The sequence below is a fragment of the Pezoporus wallicus genome, unplaced genomic scaffold (genome assembly GCF_028554395.1).
Source record: "Pezoporus wallicus isolate ANWC-B61680 ecotype Strahan unplaced genomic scaffold, APGP_CSIRO_Pwel_v1 contig_6872, whole genome shotgun sequence".
NCBI lineage: Eukaryota > Metazoa > Chordata > Aves > Psittaciformes > Psittacidae > Pezoporus > Pezoporus wallicus.
In genome coordinates, this window is record NW_026642757.1 from 36,217 (window position 1) to 57,778 (window position 21,562).

Below are 21,562 nucleotides of genomic sequence, written 5' to 3' on the forward strand. Positions count from 1 at the left end.
GTCACGCAAGTGTATGCCTACTCTTTGGCAAGAAGATAATTACAGCTGGCAGATGCAACAGATAGATTTGCTTGGTATTATGCTGTTTTAATCTGAGGAAGAAGTTATTACTTATTTTGTTGCAGACTCCTGAAAGACATCTTTAAGTAATTTAAAACAAAGGAAAAAAGTTACTAACTAGTAAAAAGCCCAATCAGAAGTAGGGCTTAATAAAGAAATAAAACCAGTTACAGCAGTTTGACTAGAATGATGATCACTCAAAACAGCATAATGCAGGACAAGGTGAAAGTTAAAGTGAAGGAAAACAAACAAATAAAACCTACTCACAACCTTACTTTCAGTTTTGAGAGCAAATTCACACTCTTCAGGAACTAGCATATGATCTGTCAAGAATCAAGGCTTCAAAGCATGTTAACATTTAATCCTTAATGCATTCTAGAATCACGTGTTCCTTGTTTGTTTAGCACTTATGCATTTCTATTCACTTTTATCTAGAGGCTAAGACAACACACATTTGTAAATGTATTCTGGCACCTATGCTAAGTGTTGGCTATCTTCTCTCAGCAAGAAGGGTGGCGAATTTCTAAATTACTCATGCGAAAAAACCATCCTAACTCAGGAATACATTCGCTGAGAACCTGTTTTAGCTGACAGTTCCACACAGCTCTGAGAACAAAACTTGCTCTTTCCATATTAACATTACCCTAACTTGAACAGGAAATAATCTATGAAGAGACCAACTTACGTGTTTTTAACAACCACAACTTTAAGTGTACAAGGAAAAACTGGAAAGATGAAAACCTGACAAAACAAAACATCTCTGCTGTATGCATGCTAAACAGAAGCTGTTACTTTTTAAGAAATAAAGGTATTTGCAAGCTAGACATCAGCTCACAATTCAGGAAGACAGAAAAACAAAGACCTAACTCCAGTAGAAATAGCATTTATAGAGAAGACAATAGAAAGTTTACTTCTTTACAGAAGCATCACAGCCATTACGAGGTTGTAGTGTCATGGCTGTGATGCTTCTGTAAAGAAGTAAACATGAAAGAACATCTCACATGGCAAATACAAACAACTGAGGCAAGGCAGCAAATAGCTCGGTGCTGCAGTAACAGGAAGAAAGAGGGTTCTAAACTAAGTTAGCCAAACTGCGTTCAGCTTTACTATAAAATAAGCATTAAACAATACAGTAATCTAAACATTTTGGGTATTAGTAAAGAAGAGGAATATTCAAGAGTTCTGATCCACAGTCTTACAGCTCACAGAAAACGTAAGGAAGTACCTGGACCCAAAGGAGCCGTCACTAATGTCTAGCATGGGCATGTTTCATGCAGCATCCTTGCTTTGTTATTTTTACCTACTGTCAAAAGCAAATCAGTGGCAACTGGCTTTAATGGGGGGATATACGGTAGTATGTTATTAAAAAACAGAAACTCCTTTGCCTGAGTAACAGTCATCATCTGAATACATTGGCTTCTACCTGCAGGAATCCTTCCAAGAAAAGACCAGGAATGTCTACAGCTGGATTATACAGCATTAAAAAGAGCAAACAATTCTGCACTGAGCTGAAAAGACTCATTTAACATGCCACTAAATCTGCATACTTTAGAGAAACTGCCCAGTAGCACATCTGCTTTTACTTTCACAAAGTATTGAGGAGCACATAGTTTTAACAATCTGGATCCAACAGTTTATATGCAGTATGTATACTTACCCTGTAACCTTCAAGATCCCTCATTTGAATCTGTAGCAGAGAAAGATCTCTCAAGATCTGAAGATTGTCTTTGTCCCATTTCAGTGCATTCCTATAGCATTTGATAGCTTCATCGTACTTCTTGTCTGACCTTTGAAGAAGGCCATAGACGTGCCAACCTGGAAAACTCTTGTTAAGGATTCTACTGAATTTGAGCAGGGAGAACACAGATCCAACATGCCAGTGACAGAACAGTTGGTAAAAAGCTGTAAGCTTTTTATAAACAGACACTAGTGTTATCACAATCATTACAATTCTTTTCTTTAGCTGTATGAAGAAAACTGCTTGCTACTTGAAGACAAAGAACTGTTTGCCAATAATATGTACAGGGTGCACATAATACGCTAGAAACTGTACTTTTTGCATGAGGGGGGAGGAAATAAAGCCACAGGATCTCTGAAAAGATTATCAGGCTTACTCAAACACATTTTTGAGTGAGGGCTTACATTAGAGCACTGAAGTGCTTGCACTTCTCCCACTTGAAGTATATGACAAGTCCTTATCAATGTAATGGCGACTGCTAATGTTTTTAAAGCAAATCACATGCTTAAATGCATGGTTCAGCCCACCGTAAATTTAGACTTGCAGCTTAACGATTAAAAACCCCCAAACAAACTACATAATGCAAGCCAGAATAATATTTCAGCTAGCTGCAAAGCATCTGCCCTTTTGATAGCTTAGACAAAACACTGCATGTTGGAAGCAAACCTTAAATCCTTAACTTCCCGTTAGAAGCCTAATAGTACTGGTGTTTGTTGCCACTCTATAAATCAAGTAGCTGTAGAAATTAACCCTGTTCCATTCATAAGTGAATGCCCTGTTTCAAAAAGGATGCAGACATGACTCTTCAAGTCATTCCTTAGGCCTCTACGCACAAGTTCATAAGCTTCCTCCTTCTTCCCTAGACAGTTTAATGTTAGACCTTTCATCGCCAAAGTTTCTAAAAAAAACCCCAAAACAACAGAAATAATTAAATAGGTATAAGTTATTCATTTTCATAGGTTTTAAAGCCTAATACAGCAACTCTAAACATAGCATGAACGCAAATTTAAACTCAGTTATCAGCATCAAGGTTTTGCATTCTTTTTTCTCATGGAAAACTACACTGGCAGTTATCCACTAAAGTGTATCAGACATGACAATAAACTGCATGCACTACTTCCACCAAAAGTGAAGCAGCATTTTATTTCAAGGCACTAAAAACTGTTCTACAGACATTTTGGAGAGAGATGAGATTTTTTTTTTTTTTTACTGTAAAGTAGCATTATAACTACTCAGTATTTATCAGCAACATAGACTTCTACACATCCACCCATGCCAAGCTAGTCAGCAAAGAGAAAAAAACCCACCACATTTCTAGACAGTGAGAAGAAGCTCTTCACTCAGTCTTAAGAGCTGACTGAAAATACAGCAAGGGACAAACACCTTTTCCTTCTTTTTACAATAAAGATATTCCTTCAGAAAAAGCAGCAAACCGCAGACAGTGTTGAACATTCAATCTCTTGCTTCTGTCTTTCACTTCTACATGAGTGACTAACAATTTCCCCTGTAAAGTGACTTAAGCAATACATACTTGTATTAAGAAACTTGCACCATGCTAAAATGAATATTAAACTTGCAGAATAATGACAAAGAATAGTAAAGCTATGAATACTGACTGCTGGCAAGACCAGAGTTCAAAATTACAAATCTTACCAACAGTAAGTGCTTACCATGGTGAAGGTTTCTGGACACTCTTTCTGCTTTATGGGCAAAAGGTTAATAATAAACTGCCATAAACACAAAGCTTACAAATTACCACTCTATCTTAAAGTACGGGGAAAAGAGACAGCACATGCCATTCGAAAACTTACCTCCATGTTCTGCAAACTTTGGGTTAGAAAGTATCTGTTTACAGAACTTCAGCCCATTTCTATACTGCTTATGTTCATAACACCTCTGTTGAAGAAGAGCAGAGAACATTTATTAAAAACAGAGCTAACGTACTTCCATACTCCCAACATAAAGCATCAATGCAGTTAGGGCTTTTAGAAAATGTACTGATATTTTAATGGATCCTGTTTAATGACCTTCCTGTGATTATTTTTTTCTGGTGATGGAAAGAATTTCTAGTATATTTTAGTAAGAACACAAGATTAAATATATAACTGAAGATCACATAATTATACAGCAGTTTCTCAGATAAGATACCAGAGGAAACAGAAGTACCTACAGAGATTCAACTTCCTTTTAACATAAAAGCAAACTTTATGTCATAAGGTATCTTTGTAAGCATTCAACTCACTTTGGCTTAATTATCTTTCACAGAAACACACGACACAACCTCCAACAAGCATACAGGCAGGAAAGAAAATTAAGTCATTGGAATCTGGATTAAACTGTCTCTGAAAGCAACCTCTTACCATCAGTGTGAATACCACATATATTTCACATACACCCAAACTTTTCAAACTGGTATATACTAATGTTATCTTGCCATCCTGGAAATTAAAACATTCTTCTGCAGTTTTTTTAAATCCATCTCCAGCAATTTGCTTGTGTTTGAGTTTCATTTCATTATGCAAGGCAACTGCAATGTAAAATGGCATACAGCATGAATGTTTAAAACCAGTTTTAGGTATTTCACTTCAATTAAACCACTCCCTGTGCTAATCTTTTAAATAGAAGCCAAAGGAGGAAGAAACAATGCTGCAAACAACAATTCATACACTAAATCACTTAAGTAAATGATAGGAATTACTGTAACACCAATGTTCCGACTTGAATGTAAGAGTACAGAAACATGGTGCCTGAGCAGACCCAAATCCTTTAATAACTAGGAAATCATTCATAACAGGATCTCACTGACTCCAGCTGACCAGTTCTGGTGACAGGATGGCTGAAAGGAGTGTAAAATTGTTTACAGCCAGCAGTTTTCAAGTCCTCCTAAACAAGTTTTGTTCAGGATTCTCCATTTCCTTGTGCTGCTCCAAATCAACTATGCAAGACCATTCGTAAGCACGTATGGACACCATCTGTCTTCTAAGCACTCCCATTAAAAAAAAAAAAAACAACTCTGAGAAGGCAGACCCAACAGGTCTTCCCATCAAGCAGAAAGTTCTAAAAATAAAACTTTGAAAAGTTACAAGAATGGTACGGAAATGCTTACAAAGAAAATGGTGTATCTACCTCAACATCCCTGCTTTGCATTGCTTTTGCATCACAGAAAGTGCTGTTTAGTGTCCAGCTTTCTCTTTCAAAACACAGATGGAAACACTACCAATAAATTCAGAGGTGTAAAAAGCTGGTATACTCCTAAGCGGATGTATTATTTTCCAGGTAAATACAGCTGAAACATCAAGGCTGAAGACCAAAAGGCATCACAAACTAAGGATCTTTCTCCCCTTACCCTGTTGCCACCCTTTACAGAAAGGGAATCATGGAGAAAAAGAGGAGGAAGATGCTCAGAGAGAGCCTTCAAAGCAAAATGGACTGAAAGAGGAGTGTATCAACAAAAGAATGACAGAATGGTTTGGACTGGAATGGACCTTCAAAGATCACCTAGTCCAATGTCTCTGCCATGGGCAGAGGCATCTTTCAATACCTCAAGTTGCTCAAAGCCCTGTCCAACCCTGACTTTGAACACTTCCGAAAGACAACTCCCTGTATCACCAAGGACAGGAAAAGTAAGCACGGCACCCGCCTAGCAAAGGAAGATTAAGGGTTAGGTAAGAGGAAATCATAAGAGGCCTTTTTTTTTTTAATTATGCATGCCTGGTTGTTATTATTCACACCTTTCAGTCATTACCTGCCTTCAAGTAGCTGGTTGAGTAATCAGCCACTGGTCAGAGCTGAAAGCGAGCTTACAGGTGACAACACAAGATCAAGCCTCTTTTGTGTGTGTGTGTGTGTGTAGACCGAAATCACCAGTCACAGAGGTTACCACCCAGGCCTCCTCCCTTAAAGCAGAAGGGCCATTTGCTCCCACCTAGGTAGTTGTGGAAGCAGCAAAACCTGCCACAAAAGTTGTGCAGCCACAAGAACTTAAGAACACATCTCCAGTGTAACTAAGCCACTGTCACAAGCAGAAGGGGTACTTTGGGGTTTTGCAATTTGCTTTTAAGTACAGCTTCTCAGATGCTGGCTATGAACATGAAGTCTTATCTTTAAAGAGTTCCATTTTACATACTCTAACAACCAGTCTTTCACCTTGAAGTTTTAAGGAAAGTCAACCACGATGGTATACATGCTAGAGACAGGAAACATTTGCACATAAATTTTTCCCAGTGTAATCAGAACTTATGATGCAGGATACTTTATAACAGAGTAAATTCACTGAGAATTACAACAAATCCTCCCTTTAGGCTGCAGGAAGGAAAAATTTACCAGTTTATATCCGTTTACATCTATTGAAAGGTTCTCATCAGCCCAGAGAACACTGGACAGGACCAATACACTATCAAGAACTGATCACGTACTTTTATAATCTGAAGTACCACATGAAGAACTGTTTTTTTTTTTTTCCCCAGTAAAGCATCATAGATCTCAATTTTCAGTTGTTTCTAGATCAAGACAAGTTGAAGTAACTTCCTATATACAATTTCTCCAACCTTTCAAATTAACACTTTGAGCCTATTTCATTCTGTTAATGGAAACATTTCAAATTTTATCACTTTATGAGTTTCCTTATTCTGTGTATGCATTCCATGCACACGTTGTATGTTCTGGCAGTGGAAGAAAGGAAACAAATGAAATCGAGGTCATGTTTCATCCTTCTTCAGATAAGAGGTGACTGTTTCATCAAAGTCAGTCCAACAGCATCACTGAGATTCCACTACTTGAAGCCATACATATACTTACGTACTTCTTAAATTATGGACTAACAAGCTTAAATAAAGGTGTCAATGAGAAAGAAAGCAGTCACAAATTCAGCATATGCCACCATGGCTGGTACAAACCTTGGTGATTCTGGGGCTTCAAGGAACAGAAATATGAAAGAAAAGTCTTTTAAGAAAAAGGAGACGGCAAATATTCCAAAGGGGAAAGGAAGAATAGAAAGACTAACACAAGGAAAGATGAGTATGAGTAAGACATAGCCCGGGAAAGAAAAGAAAATCCCAAGGGACTGAGTAGTTTCTTAGCAAGAGGAGAAAAAAGGTTAGCAATAAAAGAAAAAAAAAAATAAAATCAGAGAAGCAGGAATGCTGACATCTCAAGTATTCTTGGCACATAAAGATGCAGGCTTGCTGGAAGAAGAAGTGGTTTTCATCTGGGTAGGTTTTTCCCTCCCAGATGAATAGCTTGTAGTAGTCACTCCCAGGCCTCCAACCTTTACTTTGGGACAGCTGTTCTGCAGAAGTAACATATTTCTCTGTCTCAGATTATTATAAGAGTTCCCTCCTCTAAGCTAAACTCCTGCATATATACATTTCCAGTTGGAGCCTGCTTGTGAAGCTTGACAGACAAGTGCTCCAGCTATGGCTTGTGACATCACACAATGAGAAAACATGAAAGCTAGACTTCTAAAAAGTAAGGTTAAAGTTAAGGCTAATGCTTTAAAAGAAACGAATCTGACTCTCAATCAGCCTTGAATCTCTACTATGCATCTGCTGCCCTTCAAAGCTTTTCCTTTAATAAGTCACCAGATCTTTTAAGATATCAAGCAAGCTTTTCTATACATGCTGTGGCCAGAACTACAGCCTACTCCAAACACATCAAGATTCTTCATATACCTTTTAACCCATTTTCCGTATTTATGGCAAGGAAATGGCACCTGCTTTAATACAATTCTACAAAGAATTAATAAGATGAGGCAGACAGAGTATGACTTCTTCAAAATCATGCAAGAGCGCAGCAGGTAGAAGAGAATTTGCATTTGCACTGCTCCCCACCCCCAAGTATTTATTCAATGGATCAGAATGCATGGCAATTACTAGACAGAGACTGACAGTCTCTGAAATTATAAGGAACAGAGCTAGCCCATATTCTCAAGAATCCCAAGTCTGAGGTGGAAGGAGAGCTCATGCTATGGTGTCTGCATCCCTAAACTGTTTTTCAGCATCTGTGCAGAATCAGTCTTTGGCCAGCAGATGTCTTACAGATGCTTCAGCATGCCAAGTGTGAATGCTCTGCATCTCTTCTTTGACGTCTGCCATAAGGTGGAAAGACTTCACTATTTACAGCTTACCTACATGTAGACATCTAAATGCTGGATGGAGTTTGGTCCACCCTCGTTCCAGTTTTGAATCTTCCCTCTCTAGTGCATCTACTTTCTAAACCTCATCAGCAAACCTACAGCTAGTGATTAAGACTGACTTGGATTCTTAAGCAACTACCCATATGGTAGTTACTTTAGAAGGGTCATGCTACTGATTACAGTTGCACTCCTAAGGGCTACTGACAACAGCAGAGAGATGACTTCTATGCAGACTTAATTCAGCATTGTTCTTTTTATCTGTTGTATATACAAACACATTTTCTTAGAAATTTTACAGCTGTAGGTTTGAAATGTAGTGAACTAGGTTTTCAAATTGTTTGCTACCTGTAAAAAGCAGCACATTTTACCTTCAACATATTCCCTCCCTCTCAAAATAGAGACTTTAATGGTCAATTACATATGTTTCCAACTAAAAAGCAAGGATAATAAAGTGCAGCATTTTAATATGCAGGTTAAGTATCCCAGCATCAAATACACAGCACATGGCAGACCAGATTCTGCCATTACATATGACATATTTTGCACATATTCACAGATGTGCAAATCCTCTTTATCAAAAAGCAGTCTTTGTGTTCTACAAGTATTTAATAACTAGGCAATTTAATAGCCAATTAAACTCGCTCTTTCTAAGACATTTTGTAATGACTACACCACAGATTAAACTGTCCTGTAGGTTCAGTAACATCAACGATTAACAACAGCTCAGCATATAAGTCAGTATAATGCCAGGATTTACCATGGGTCTCATTTAGAAGCTTCATAGCACAGTAAATTTACACTGGCATGACTCAATCTAAGCAAAGAATTACCTAGATCACAATACAGAAAGTGGAAAGCAGCCTTTCTAGCAGGGGCACTTGAGAAGATCCAACCCAGCTGATTCAAGAGCATTTTAAAACCACTTTACACTAGTTAAAAACAAAAAGAATCCATCCAGGCTGGATTTTGCAGCTGATTAAACAGGTGAGAAGCAGACCAGAAAGTATCTCATGGTGAAGTTGAAGATAGTCATAACATAAAAAAGCTGTCTTCTGTCTTCTCACCTGGAAACATGAAAAACTAGAGGATTTTCCTCAAGAATAAATATCAAAGCAAAGAAGGTATGTACCGTTTAACTCCTCAAACTCACAAATGGGAGCACACTGGGGTGTTATTATTTGCTTTCTTTTTATTCTTACTTGGACCAGCACAGCTGGTTCTAAGAAGCAGTGGGATGAGAGTAAAAAGGATAGCAGACCCAGACATGTGGGATAGGACCACATTCCCAAACATTCTGCCCTTTGAACTAGAATTGTAAGAAAGCAATAGCATGCAATTTCCATTAAAAAGAATTTTGCAAAAAAAGTCATGAAGAACTTTACATCATCTTCTAAGATTATGTATTTTCCAAGGTCACATTTTTAACTCAAACTTAAGGCCAATTTTTTAAACCCCCATATCTGCAAATTAACTGAATTAAAATGAATGCAAACTCAAGTACTTAAACATAAAAAAAACCCACCAAACAACAGCAAAACAAAGCAACCAACCCAAAACCACCACAAACAACCCCACAGGAAACCACTTTGAACTGATGTTAACTCCATTAAAGCAAGCACCCTAATCCAGCCAATGATGGACTAGCCAAAGAATGTCATTTTCTTTACTGAATGAGTATCAAAATTGGATTCAGCCCCAAGAGACAACAGAGATGAAAACCTAAGTTCTCATTGTTAGTCTACTGTACTCAGCCTCTCTTCCTCAGGAGATCACATAGCCTGTGTCACCATAAGAGGCAATATTGCAGACTATTCCCTATCATATACAAGAGTTAACAAACGGGACAACTGATCTACACTTGAGCAAAGGCAAGTGGTTTTTTACTTCCATCTGGAAGTCCTCAGGAGAAAGTCCAGTGCAGACCGTGCTGTTCTGCCAGAACAATTCAGGGATTCGCACCCTGTTATTCTCTTCCCTGAGGGTTTGTGAGGCTTGAGCAGAATCCAGCTGGACAAATCCTTTCAGATATAGCATGTGCTCTTGAAGGGATTCCGCAGTTTCTCCCAGTATCAACCATGAATACGTATACTTGCAGCATCACATAGCAATGTTGGCAATGACAATGTGGTAAGACCTTCAGCAGCAGGAAGTGTTAGCATACTTGGCCCTAGCTTTTGCTAAGGTGTGCACTTACAACGCATGACATGTATGTCTGCCATTCAGATGCTATCTATTTCTTCCAGCACAGTTCAGATGTAGCACTCAGAAGATAGTAAGTCCAGGCGCTGTGTGGCTCAAAGCTGTTTTCCAGTACAGTTAGTCTCCCCCTACAGCTAGATCAGCTCAAGTCACTAAGGTGCACTAATTCAAGCTAAACGTAGTAAAGAAGATTCTGAAAGCTCGAAGCATTAGGAGCAACTACTCACCATGAATTAATGGGTCTTTTGAGCACTAACCATATCAAACAGCTCAAGAGCTCCAGGCAAAAGCTTCCACCACACTGACTTTGGTTTCATGACAAATATGAGACATATGAACATGACAACTGAAAAATAAAACCCACACAAACTTTACAGATACATTAATGCTGAAAAACTCTGGGGCAAACTTGCATATTTTCTGTCAAATCGAAAACAATCATCCTCTTCCATTGTTCTGCAGTGTTAACGAATGGAACTGTTCTGTGTAAGAAACAGCTTCAGCAGTTGACTAATTTAAGGAACTAAGAAATCCTCCTCTAGCACTGACCAATACCTTTGTAACTAGCACTACCTGGCAGAATACAACCACAGGAACAGAACAAGTTCAAACCAAAATTAGTTAGGAAGAAGGTAAGAAATATGTGTACATTTTCATTTAATATTAAGGCAGAGAAAAAAAAATCTGTATTATGTATATGCTTCTGAATTGGCCTCATTCCAATACTGGACAAAATCCCTCTGGAAACAACTGCTGATGAATAGCTACAGCTCTTCTAGAAGTAAAACCAGAAATCTCCACACACCAGAGCAAGACTCTTGCAGAAAAAATCCATTATTCAACATTAGTTCAGTTGGCCAGTACTTGCTTACTTTAACCTCTCCTTGGGGAGAATTACTGTGAATTTGCCCATGTTAACTAAGATCACTGTCCCTTGGCCTGCTCAGGTTTCACCTGTGAATTTAGTATGAAACTAACTGCACCTCCTAATGACCATCTGAAAAAACTTAATTCAAATTCCAAGATATGATACGAAAGGGGCTAAAAAACTCCACACAATAGGTTCTTTGGGACTTACACAGATACTTTCACTCAGCTGTAACTCACAATACAGCCCAAGACACATGATGAGGATACTGGCACTTTCTTCTTTTGTAGTAGTCTTTACCCTTAACTCTGAGGTATGCAAAATGTTGTCCTGTAGCACTGACTGACTGCAAAACAGTTAAACATGGCTAGTAAGATCGGTTGTTCTTCAGCATTACAAGGTTTGCTAACTGTATCACAGTGTGGTATCACAGAAGCAAACATAAATCCTTGTGGCAAGTCTCACTGATTTCAGTTTTAAGAGCGTCAAGGAGTAATTGCTCATTTTCTCTAAATCCCCTATCAGTAAAATCATAAGAGACGCAACTCCTTATCACCACTCTTGCTGCACTGATGCAGTGCAGCTGTGGACAGGAGATTTAAACTTGAGATGCCCGCAAAGTGCAATCAGCAAAAAACTCATTAAGAAAACCTTTGAAGAACAGGAATGAACACAACTTGATCAAATTCTAACCAATATAAAGGGTGGTACCATGTAAGCCAGATTTAAACTACTGCTCCAAATAAGATCAGTTTCAGATTACTACAAAAAACACTTTGGGTTCAGCTAAGAGTATTTGTAGGCATAACAACTTAAAAGAATGGCTATGATCTCACAACTGTGAAGAAATTATGTCTTTCTATTAACAAGTCTTTTATTCTTGTAACTGAAACAAATAAGGAACAAAATTACACTGCTCCTCAAAAATTTATACCAGGGAATCCTGTTTCTACAATTTCTGACAGCCCCAATGTCAACAAATGGTCTGATTTGGTGAACAGGCTTTAGTAACAGCAGTATTGCTCAAGTGATTCCTTAATGACATCCTAGTCTCAAACAGTAATTAATTTCTTAAGCAAGTTTGAGAAAGATTTCTGAAAAACAAGTAGCAGGTCTGTTCTTTACCTCCATTCCAACGTTTGAAGCAAGACACAATTTCTCCTATTACCTTTGGCAAAGGCAATATTAAGTGATTGGCATCGAAACAGCCAAGATATAGGAAAAACCCTGTTAGCAAATCCATGTTTCAGATGAGACATTATGTGGTGAAACTCCAGGGGTGAGCATACTTGGTTACTGTATAGTAATGCAAATGCAGGAGTGACTGCATACAAAATGTGCTACTTTACTTAGTTACTGATAAAAGTGAAATTCTGGAAATTGGTCTTTAATCTTGAATCAAGATTACTTAAATTGAGATTTTCAAGACTGCCACTTCAGCAACCTTAAAGTCAGCACATGAACTTCTCTGAGACAGAACATTACTTTTAATGGACTGGTGCTGGGCAAAGTATTAGCGAAGAAGAAGCACAGGTCTGTCTAGTTTGAAAGTGGAGGGACAGGGAGCAGGCTCTGGAATGAAGAAACAGGAAGATGTCCCAGCAGGAGGGACTTGGCATATTTACAGCAGAGACACTGAAGAGATGCTGTTCAACAGGCTTTTTTGCTGTTAGGAAGGTCCTGTACCTTTTAGTGGAACACTTGTCAAAGCCAGCATGGAAAGGAAGAAGACAACCAGCTCAAATACCCTCAAGTACTGCAGTGTTACTGTAGAAATGACCAAATAAAAGTGAAATTCAAACATGCACACACACCCCCACCCCACCCCCCTGCAACAGAAACCTTGGTTATTGTAATGCCCGACTGGAAGAGAGAGGTTCTGGCCACACCTAATCAAGCCTGCTTAGCACATAAGGTAACTGAGATAGAGATAAAAAAATGTATGGCTCTACAGATATCATGAAGACCACAGATAATCACCACTCTTGAATAAACTGAGGAACTCTGATCTGCATACAGCATAATATACACAAGCCCAGAACAGCATGGCACCTTACATCTCCAGTACGCTACTTCTACAGTATGTGAGTTATAAATCAGTAAAACTATTTAAACAAGGCCTGAACACATTTAGTTCTTACTTGTCTGTTTGCATCATAAAACACAAGTGTTTCACTTAAATATTTGGGCATTTTTCTCCCTGCTCAAATCATATTCAACTAGAGGACAGCTATAGTAAGAAGTATTTGCACCATCTTACTCTGCCAGAACTTCATGACTCCAACAACTTTCTTCTCTGCTGCTTTAAGGAACTGAAAGTCTCTTCCACATAATACATGGCAACTCTAAAAGCTTTGTATTTAGTATTTCTTCAATGCATTTTTAATATATTTAACTTCCATGTCCAAACAAAAGTTAACTGAATATTGCCTTTGGGATATGTGAAATAAAACTGAACATATCTGATGAACTGTACCCAACCAGATACAGTGGACAAATAACTTCACAAAATGCCAGGAACACTCATCAGTTATGTTTAATAAAAGAAAAATAGAAAATTAAAATAAAATAAATCAGCCAACCCTGTTTCCTACAACTAGTTCCATACTTGCTGGCAAGAAGAGTAAAAAATGGAGTAAACTGCTTCTTCCTTTACTTCAGAGTTCATCCAGCCTCCTGGGCACCAAAAGTCAATTTCCCTACTCCTTATACTCCTCTGTTTGCTAGTCTACCCTTTCCTCTGCCTCCACCTGAACTCTTGAGCTATCTCTGGACTGCCTGGAGAGTATGTGTGTCCAAAAGAATGATACAGGCTCAATTAATTTTAAATATTCAAATGGATCAAAAACAAGAAGGGGAAAAATGTAGAGATCCACTTTTCTTCTAGCACCTTTGAGCAGAACAGGACTATCTACCTGAAGAACAAACAGTTAAAACTATAAAACCAGTATTAGCTAGAAACTTTCTTTTTAATGGAAGTGCGAGTTTAAGCAGAACAGTGAGTGATCAATAACCCTGTGGGTGTCTCTTTTCTTTTAATCCAAATTATCATGCAGACCCCTTTCCCTCTGTACTACAGGAACACTGCAAAATGCTTTCCAAATGGAAAAATGTTTCTGTAAGAACTTCCACATACCTGTGAAGTGACTAGGTTAGTCTAGTTAGTGTTGCAACACACAAAGGCAAAGTGCACACGTTTCTGAACTCAGAATTTGTTAGTTAAGTGGAAATGCTGGCTTGCAAGCACAACCTTATGCAAAAGAAATTTACTCATCTTGTAAGATGTTTACTACAAAACAAACAAACAAAAAACCCCCAAACTCTGAAGGCTAATTAATCCCTTTCACTATGGAAAGCTGGGCAGCTTGGTGTAGACCTTAACATTTGACTGTGCTACAGGTATACTTCTTAAAAATAGCAAAGAAATGAGGCCTCAGGAACTTAAAACACACACAATCAGCTTGTTTTTTCCATTTTATGCTTCACTTACAAAAACAAAAGGCTGTTACCTACTTAATTCCTGTGTTTACTACTACCTTCATGAAAATCAAAATGTGAATGGCTTTATATTTCTGTTAACAGTCTATGTAGCAGTAATTATCTGTTTGAAGGGTAATGCATCCTTTCAGCAGCACTTGGCCAGCTTACCAAAGCATATACTGGGAAAAAAAAGTAAATCACACTCAAGCCTGCTCAAACAGAATGACTCCAGGGTCTGACAAAGCCAGGAGACAGCATGGGTTGACCCAGGGCGAGATAATCAGACTCCCCTGTTAGCTGGTCCAGGGCTCAGAGGTCCTACCAGGGAGCCAGCTGCCCGGCAAGACTCAAGCTCCTGTTGCTGCTGTTGCTGTTGTTCAGCTACCAGTGGGTCAGAGGAAGAGGCAGCAGACGATATGGCATAATGACGGGTTACAGTCTCCTGAAAAGAAGGAGTAGACAGAGGAAAGACTGTAGGAAGAGAAAGGTGGAGTGAAGGCACAGGAGTATGGCAACAATGTTTCTCTGGACTTGCACTGATAAATGGGACTTCCTAAAAGATGTCTCAAGTCAAACAGGTAATCAAAACTTCATAAGGTAGGGTCATTATCCATGACAAGGCAGACAAGTAGTTTATTACACAAATTTTCAGTGTGATGAAAACCAGCTTCAAAGCTTTTCCTATTCACCACGTGTTACAAAGGTGCCTGATCGCAAGGCAGTCTTAATACTAGGCTACATGTCACAGGCTCATCCCTGCAAGATACAGGAAAAAAAAATGCAGAACGCCAGAATAAAGTTTAGCCTACCCAGTACCTGAAACTTCTGTATTTTTGTTAAAGATTTTCAGCTTAAAAAAAAAAAAAAAAGAAAGCCAGCATTAAAATAGCTTTAGTCTACAGAAATCTGCCTGGAGTGGAGTGCACCTTTCTCTTTTCTGACCTGAAACAAATTGAGAAGCTTCATTCAACTCGCATGTGCTGAGCCAGCATTTTCTCCAAACAAACTCTTACTCTTCCTCTTCCCTTTTTCCTGCTCTTCACACAAATAATCAGACAGACGTGCACCAAGCTCATTAAGAAACCCCAAACCAGTCAGTTTTAAACTGAGGCAGGCTCCTTGATTCAGTTAGACTTGTAACCACATAAGCCATCCTCACTACAAAGATGGGTGAGCGAGCAACAAGGCTATTACTTCTCCAGCTCATAACACATCAAAAATTACACTTAGTACAAAGCCATATCAACTGCCAAGCAGGACTGGATCTTGCAAAGTAGTAATACGCTTTACAGTTCATTGCACCTACTTTTTAACCCTAATTGAAGCCACATGTCTCGTGATGAGATGCTTGTACCTAAGGATTTCTGCTTTTACAGATTTATTTTATTTTCACAAAAAGATTTTGAAATGAAGAAGCAACAGAAGATTACAGACATCCCCCAAAAAAAGTTTACAGAGCTTAAAGAGTGCTGCTACTCCTAAAAGGCTAAAGTACTCATGTTACTTCTGATCTCTGGAAGGATCCAAAAGAGTAGCCTAAGCCTCTCTGAAAGAAAACGTGAGATTTTTAGATAAAACTGATTCTTTTTCTGAGAGAAAACAATGCAGCGCTTGACCCAGATAACAGAATCTTATAGATAAATCCACTGAAGTTACTCACATAACTGTCATTTTCAACTCACCCCAAGCTCTCAGAAACACAAGGTCCATGCAACACTGCATCAAAACTGAAACAAGTTCCTTAAGATCTAACTCAATTGTGCATGCTTTGGTGGTGTTTGGACTGTACACTATCTTAATCTCATCTAAAACCGCGATTTATTGCCTAATTTCCACTGCAGCTTCTTTCATCCGTATGCTGGTTGCCGCCCAGAAAAAAACAAATGACAAACTTCTAATAGGAGTTAGCTATAAACTAGACTTCAGAAAGACTTCAAAATCTCCATCCTTCTCCACTTCCTCCTCTGAAAGCCATCTTCCCCACTGACCAACAAATCTGGTTACTGTCTACGGAAAAAAAAAATGAATCGCAAAAACAAAGAAGAAAGAATCGCCGGGGAAAAGGGCTCGGCCGAGCGTCCGTAAACAGCGAGCGCCTGAATGAAGCACCCGCGAGGGTGGTTTTACCTCTCCGCGGACACCGCTGGGGCCCGGGGCAGGCCCTCGGGTTAAGCCCCGCGGCTCTGCGCGGCTACGAGCACAGGCTCGAGGGGGCGAGCGGCGAGGCCCGGCCACCCCCGGCGCTCCTCGGACCCCGCGGGGGCCGCGCCCGGGCGGGACGTGCCGCGGGTGACAGGCGCCCCTCGGCCCAGCCTGCCCCGGCAGGAAGAAGCTATTGGCCTGGGTGCCGCCAGCGCTGGGGCGGCGGCACCGGGGCTCCGCTCCCCACCAGCCCAGGGGAAAAAGCCGGGGCAGGGGCCGCCACCGCTTCCCCTCCATCAGCCCCACGGGGCCCGCCGTGGCCGAGCGCGGGCCTCCCGCCCCACCACTCACCAGGATGCGCTTGAAGAGCGCGTTCTCCTTGGGCGGCAAGCTCACCGACGGCATTCTCCCCGCCGCTGGCTCGGGCGCCGCCGAAGGGCTCCGGGGAGGGGGGGTGGGCGACCGGGCTGCGTCCCGTCCCCGCTGCTCGCTCGCCGCTGCCGGGAGCCTCCCCGCCGAAGTCTGTCTGCTACTACCGCCGCCTCCCCACCCCCCCGCCCTCCCTCCCACAAACCACGGCGCTCTCGCCGGCCGCGGGCCCGGCCTCTCCCGGCCGCCGTCTGCGCGCCGGGCTGCCCCGCGCCGAGCCCCGGGCGGCGGCTCACGTGGTAACTGAACAGGCCGGAGAGAGGCGCCGCCAAAATGGCCACCGCCGAGGGCTTCCCCAGCCGGGTCACGGCAGACCACGCGCATGCGCCGCGACCCCGCGCCGCCGCAGGGCCCGCCCTCGCCCCCGCCAGGTGGGACAGGATGGGACGGGCGGTGACGGGCGTACCCCGGCCCGCCCGCTGAGTCAGTGCCTGCGCGCCGCGCGGCGCTGGTACTTGAAGCCGTCACCGGTTAGCCCCGAGGGGGTCTCGCACGGGGCCGGGCTGGCGGAGCCGGTTTCCCGCGCGGAGCTGACGAGCAGCGTATCCTCGCTGCCGTCAGCAAGTGCGGTTACGGGTGGGGGAAGAGGGCGGGATTGCGCAGCGGGCCTCGTGCGGAGAAGCGCGTCCGCCCGCCGCGCCCGGGAGAGAGGCGAGGCGAGGCGAGGAAGGGCAGTCCCTCCCCCGTGGGCGGGGCGGAGCCGAGCCGACAAGATGGCGGTGGCACTGAGAGGGGAGAGGGCTTTTAGGTTGGCGGCCAGAACGCCAACTCTCGGTGAGCCGCCCTAGGGCACAAGCGGGGCTATTGTCGCGACTCGGAGTAGTGGGGAACCCGCTTTGGTTTAGGCGGATAGGAGCTTGTTCTGTGTTCCGGGAGCGTGGTGCGTGAGGGGACTGCACCGGTGCTCCGCGGCCTGCCCGCTGACCCGGGTGCTGTGGGAGCTTGGTTGCCTGCGGGGTGCCAGCGGCGTGCCCGTTAGCTGGAGCGCTCTTCGTTTTGTACCTGGAGTTACAGCAAGCTGCTGTGTCAGTTTTCCTCGCTGTATTTTTATCTAAACTAACTAGTCGTATATAGGTTGTTTTTTTTTCCAATGTGGAGCTGGAGCTGGTTATGGTCAGGGTTGACCCGCTCTTCTCCGCTGTGGCTGTGGTGCTGGCGGTGCCCTCGTGGAGTGCGGGGAGCGTGGGGTGGGCAGTCATGGAAGCTTTGGGGTCAGCAAGAGGTGACCTAGCAAAAGGGTGGGGTAGGAAAGGGAGGAAGGCACTGCTCTGAACTGTTAGTAGAGCCTCATCTCTTCATAGTTCAGGGAGTACATGCTGCAGTTTATCCACACATGGGTGAGTTGTAATGCTGTTATGGTGACCAACTTTATGTAATAATTGCATTTATTTCAGCTTTTTGTAGTCTGTGTTTTTTTCCCGGATTGCTTGAGTGTCAGTAATTGACTTGGTAGTCTAAGCCTGAGAAATGCTAATGTGTTTGTAATCTTCTGCCATTTTAGCTTTTTTTCGTTCCGCATTTGTTGCAAGAAAACGTAATTATAACCAACCAAACTGGCTTGGAGTTGGCTTGGCTTTTGGCACCAGTGCTGCCTTGTGGGCTTATGTAAGTGGTTTTGTTTGGTTTTATTGAACTTTATGTGGGTTTGAACTATTCCCAAACCATACTGATCTGAAGGTAATGACTGCAACCTAGTCAGCTGATTGGGGTAATGGGTGTTTATAGCAGGTGTCAAGATTGAAGCATTATTAATTATGTTTTCCCAAACTATGTTGTGCTTTTCTTTATGACAGTGAACAGATTATTAAGCTTTTCTCTGTTACAAACTTAAAACATCTGAAGCAGAAGAATTTATTCCTCAGGTCTATTGGTTTAAGGCTTTAACATTATTTTCCCCAATGGATCTTAAAGAAAAACAAGGGAGGAAAAAAACCTAGGGGTGTGCCTAAATGAAGTTGTGTTTCTGAGCAAAATGTAGATGTAAGATGTTCCCAGTTTCAGAGAACTCATAGGCTCGATGTTGATAAAGCAAGCAGGGCATGGTAGGTTTTGTGAAGAAATGTTCAGGATAAGCAGCACTCCCATGTTGACCACCCTTTTCAGGGCGCGTCTGGGGTCCCTTTGGGTTTTTTTCCCATTTTTGTGGTGGTGGTGGTGGATTGATTGACAATAGGAACCTTCCCCCTACTTTCAGTTGGCCAGCAGAAAATGTTTGAGAAAGCTGCAGAAAAAAATGCCTTGTTGGATAGTTTACAGATCATTTATTCTGTATTGTTCTAGTTACATATTGGTTTGTATTTTGATAATAGCAATTTTATGTGCTGTAGAAATATTTTTCTGTTGTCCCAGATGTTTATCATATACTGCTGTTTTATAGCTTTTCAAGCAACATAATGATGATGTAATGGAATATGAAAGAAGAAAACAAGAGAGACAACATAAGTGTACAGATTGCTCCTAGTAAGTGTATACCTACAGATGCTTTTGACTTAGCTGAATGTAAATTATGCAGACCTTTGACTTGGGTTTGCAATCAGATACTGGACTGGCTTGTCTTCCTCCCTTATTTTCCTTAATATTTTGCATCTTGGCTATTGCTATTCATCTAACTCATTCCCAGTTTTAAAGTGATAAGGTGACTGATCCGTATTTTCATATATCCATTTGTGTGCATATTCACTGCCAGCTGTCTTGGATATGCAGGCTTTGGAAAAATAACATCTCTCTTACAGTGTCTATAATAAAGTTAGGTTGCAAGGAGAATACCTTACAAGTGCTTTAGTGGCAAGGTGATCAAGTGCACTAAGAATACCTTATCTTTGTCTCCTTTGTTATTTTAACAGGTCTACAGTGGGAAACATTTTTCTGTTTCACTTCTATATTGTGCATAAGAATGATATAAAGTCAAGGCTGCAGACTTGTGCTACAGTGCAAGTTGTGTGTGGTCACTGCCCTTTTGATATAAAAAAGTTGTATTTCTGCCAGCTAAAATGTCTGTTGGGGATTGTGGCCTCAGGGCAATTAATATGCCACAATGGGATTGCTAATAGTAAGTATAGGAAAACTTGTAGTGGTGTGGTTATTTTTCCCATAATCATTCCTCTCCAGCTAAAAATGCAGTATGCTGTGAGGTGTTTCTGACAATATCCATTGTGTCTATTTTTCTTGTTGTTAAGATTTTTTTCCCTCCCTCTTTCTTAGGTTGACAGTATGATCAGCAAGAAGCAACATGCTCGCCACTTGTCCTGCAAATAAGTGCAAGCAGCAGAAGTACAAAGTGTCTAAATACTTACATGTTCATACATTTCATGTGCAGAATTATGAAATAAATTATGAAGTATGAAAGAAAATTATGAAGACTTTTCTTGCCATTTATATTTCATTCTGCTGGTCTTGAAATGGTTTTATGTGGCATTTCTCTTCCATAGTTTATCATTGTTCTTTTCAAAACTCTTTGGAAGGTGTTCTGCAACATTAGACATTGGCTCAGAAGGAAGCTCAGCAAGTATTCAAGAAGCTAAGTATACCCTTGTCCTGCAGCATTTTCATTGCTAAATTTATAAAGTAAGAGATAAGCAAATACAAGAATGGCATTTATGGGAAACCTGATAAAATGATCTGTACAAAAGCCAAAATGTGCATTTGTTACTTTGTCCATCAGAGAAGCAGCTTTCAACTCAAATCTTGACCAGGTAGGCTTTCAAAGCTTGACCTAGTGACTTACAGATGCCATAACCAACATTATACATCTGTTTGCAAGCTTGGTCTGGTTCCTTGAGTGCTGCTGCTTTTCAGTCCTTTGTTGTCCGAATTGATTTTAATTATTTTTAATTCTCTTCCCCTAGAGCAGAGATGAAGCTGTGTCAGAGAACAAAAATTGGAGGTGCCCAGCCTTTGAATTCTATGTATCTTCATCCTTTTTAGGAAGTTTGCTTTGTTTTTGCGACTGCTTGCAAAGCTGAAATGTATTTTCAGAAAGTGAGGACAAAAGTGCAGTCTTGAATCTCGGAGGCTGTTTATTTGACTCCTCAGTCTGTCCCTTCCTCAGGGGCTGTTGCACACATTCTCTTGGGCACAGCAGCTTTTCTGTCTTGCTGCTTTCAGGCTTATTGCAGATGGAGCTGTATCCTTCTAGTCTCCAAAGACCTGCTCCTTGGAGATGTGGTAGTCGGAAGTTAAGAGGGTGCTGTTCTGTGCAGTGCCTTATCCAGGGTTCATGCCCTGTGTGGCAGAGGCTGGTGTTTCCTGCTCTTTCTGGAGTTGCTCATGGCCTGAAAGGTGCTCAGAGCCTCTGTGGTGAGACTACAGAGCTGCTGTCGGTTTCCAGTGTGAGTGCTGCCTTCTGAATGCTTGAGCTGTCTCTTCATGCATCAAGGTCAGTCAAGGACAAAGGACAAAAAAGGGGATAATGACAAGCGGCAGGATATGGCATCAGGAAATCATTGAGGGACCATCAAAGTAGTTTGTAGAGGAGAAATGCGTAACGGCACAGCCGTTTAACGATGTGGGGAGG

At 41.4% G+C, this 21,562-nt stretch overlaps 2 protein-coding genes across 5 annotated transcripts in view; one reads left to right on the forward strand and one right to left on the reverse strand.

The window, feature by feature from the left end:
• The window catches only part of NAA15 (N-alpha-acetyltransferase 15, NatA auxiliary subunit), a 38,486-nt gene extending 21,316 nt beyond the window's left edge, over positions 1 to 17,170 (reverse strand). For all 3 annotated transcript variants that reach the window (XR_008975242.1, XM_057432224.1, XM_057432225.1), the window contains exons 1-4: positions 16,972 to 17,170; positions 3,610 to 3,694; positions 2,592 to 2,696; positions 1,718 to 1,875 (exon numbers count right to left, since the gene is read on the reverse strand). Coding sequence is in view for 2 of the 3 variants with exons in the window: in XM_057432224.1 (XP_057288207.1) it covers positions 1,718 to 1,875; positions 2,592 to 2,696; positions 3,610 to 3,694; positions 16,972 to 17,025 (402 nt within the window). In the remaining variant the exon portion in view is untranslated. The remainder of the gene's footprint in view (positions 1 to 1,717; positions 1,876 to 2,591; positions 2,697 to 3,609; positions 3,695 to 16,971) is intronic.
• Positions 17,171 to 17,752: 582 nt separating this feature from the next.
• On the forward strand, positions 17,753 to 20,402 carry NDUFC1 (NADH:ubiquinone oxidoreductase subunit C1). Of its 2 annotated transcripts, XM_057432231.1 has the most exons (4): positions 17,753 to 17,823; positions 18,551 to 18,654; positions 19,427 to 19,509; positions 20,251 to 20,402. In XM_057432231.1, coding segments are annotated over exons 1-4 (249 nt in total). In that variant the 5' UTR covers positions 17,753 to 17,762; the 3' UTR covers positions 20,252 to 20,402. The 2 variants fall into 2 exon arrangements, with proteins under 2 accessions (XP_057288214.1, XP_057288215.1); XM_057432232.1 differs by lacking the exon at positions 20,251 to 20,402 and having other exon boundaries at positions 19,427 to 19,510.
• The last annotated feature ends 1,160 nt before the right edge of the window (positions 20,403 to 21,562 follow it).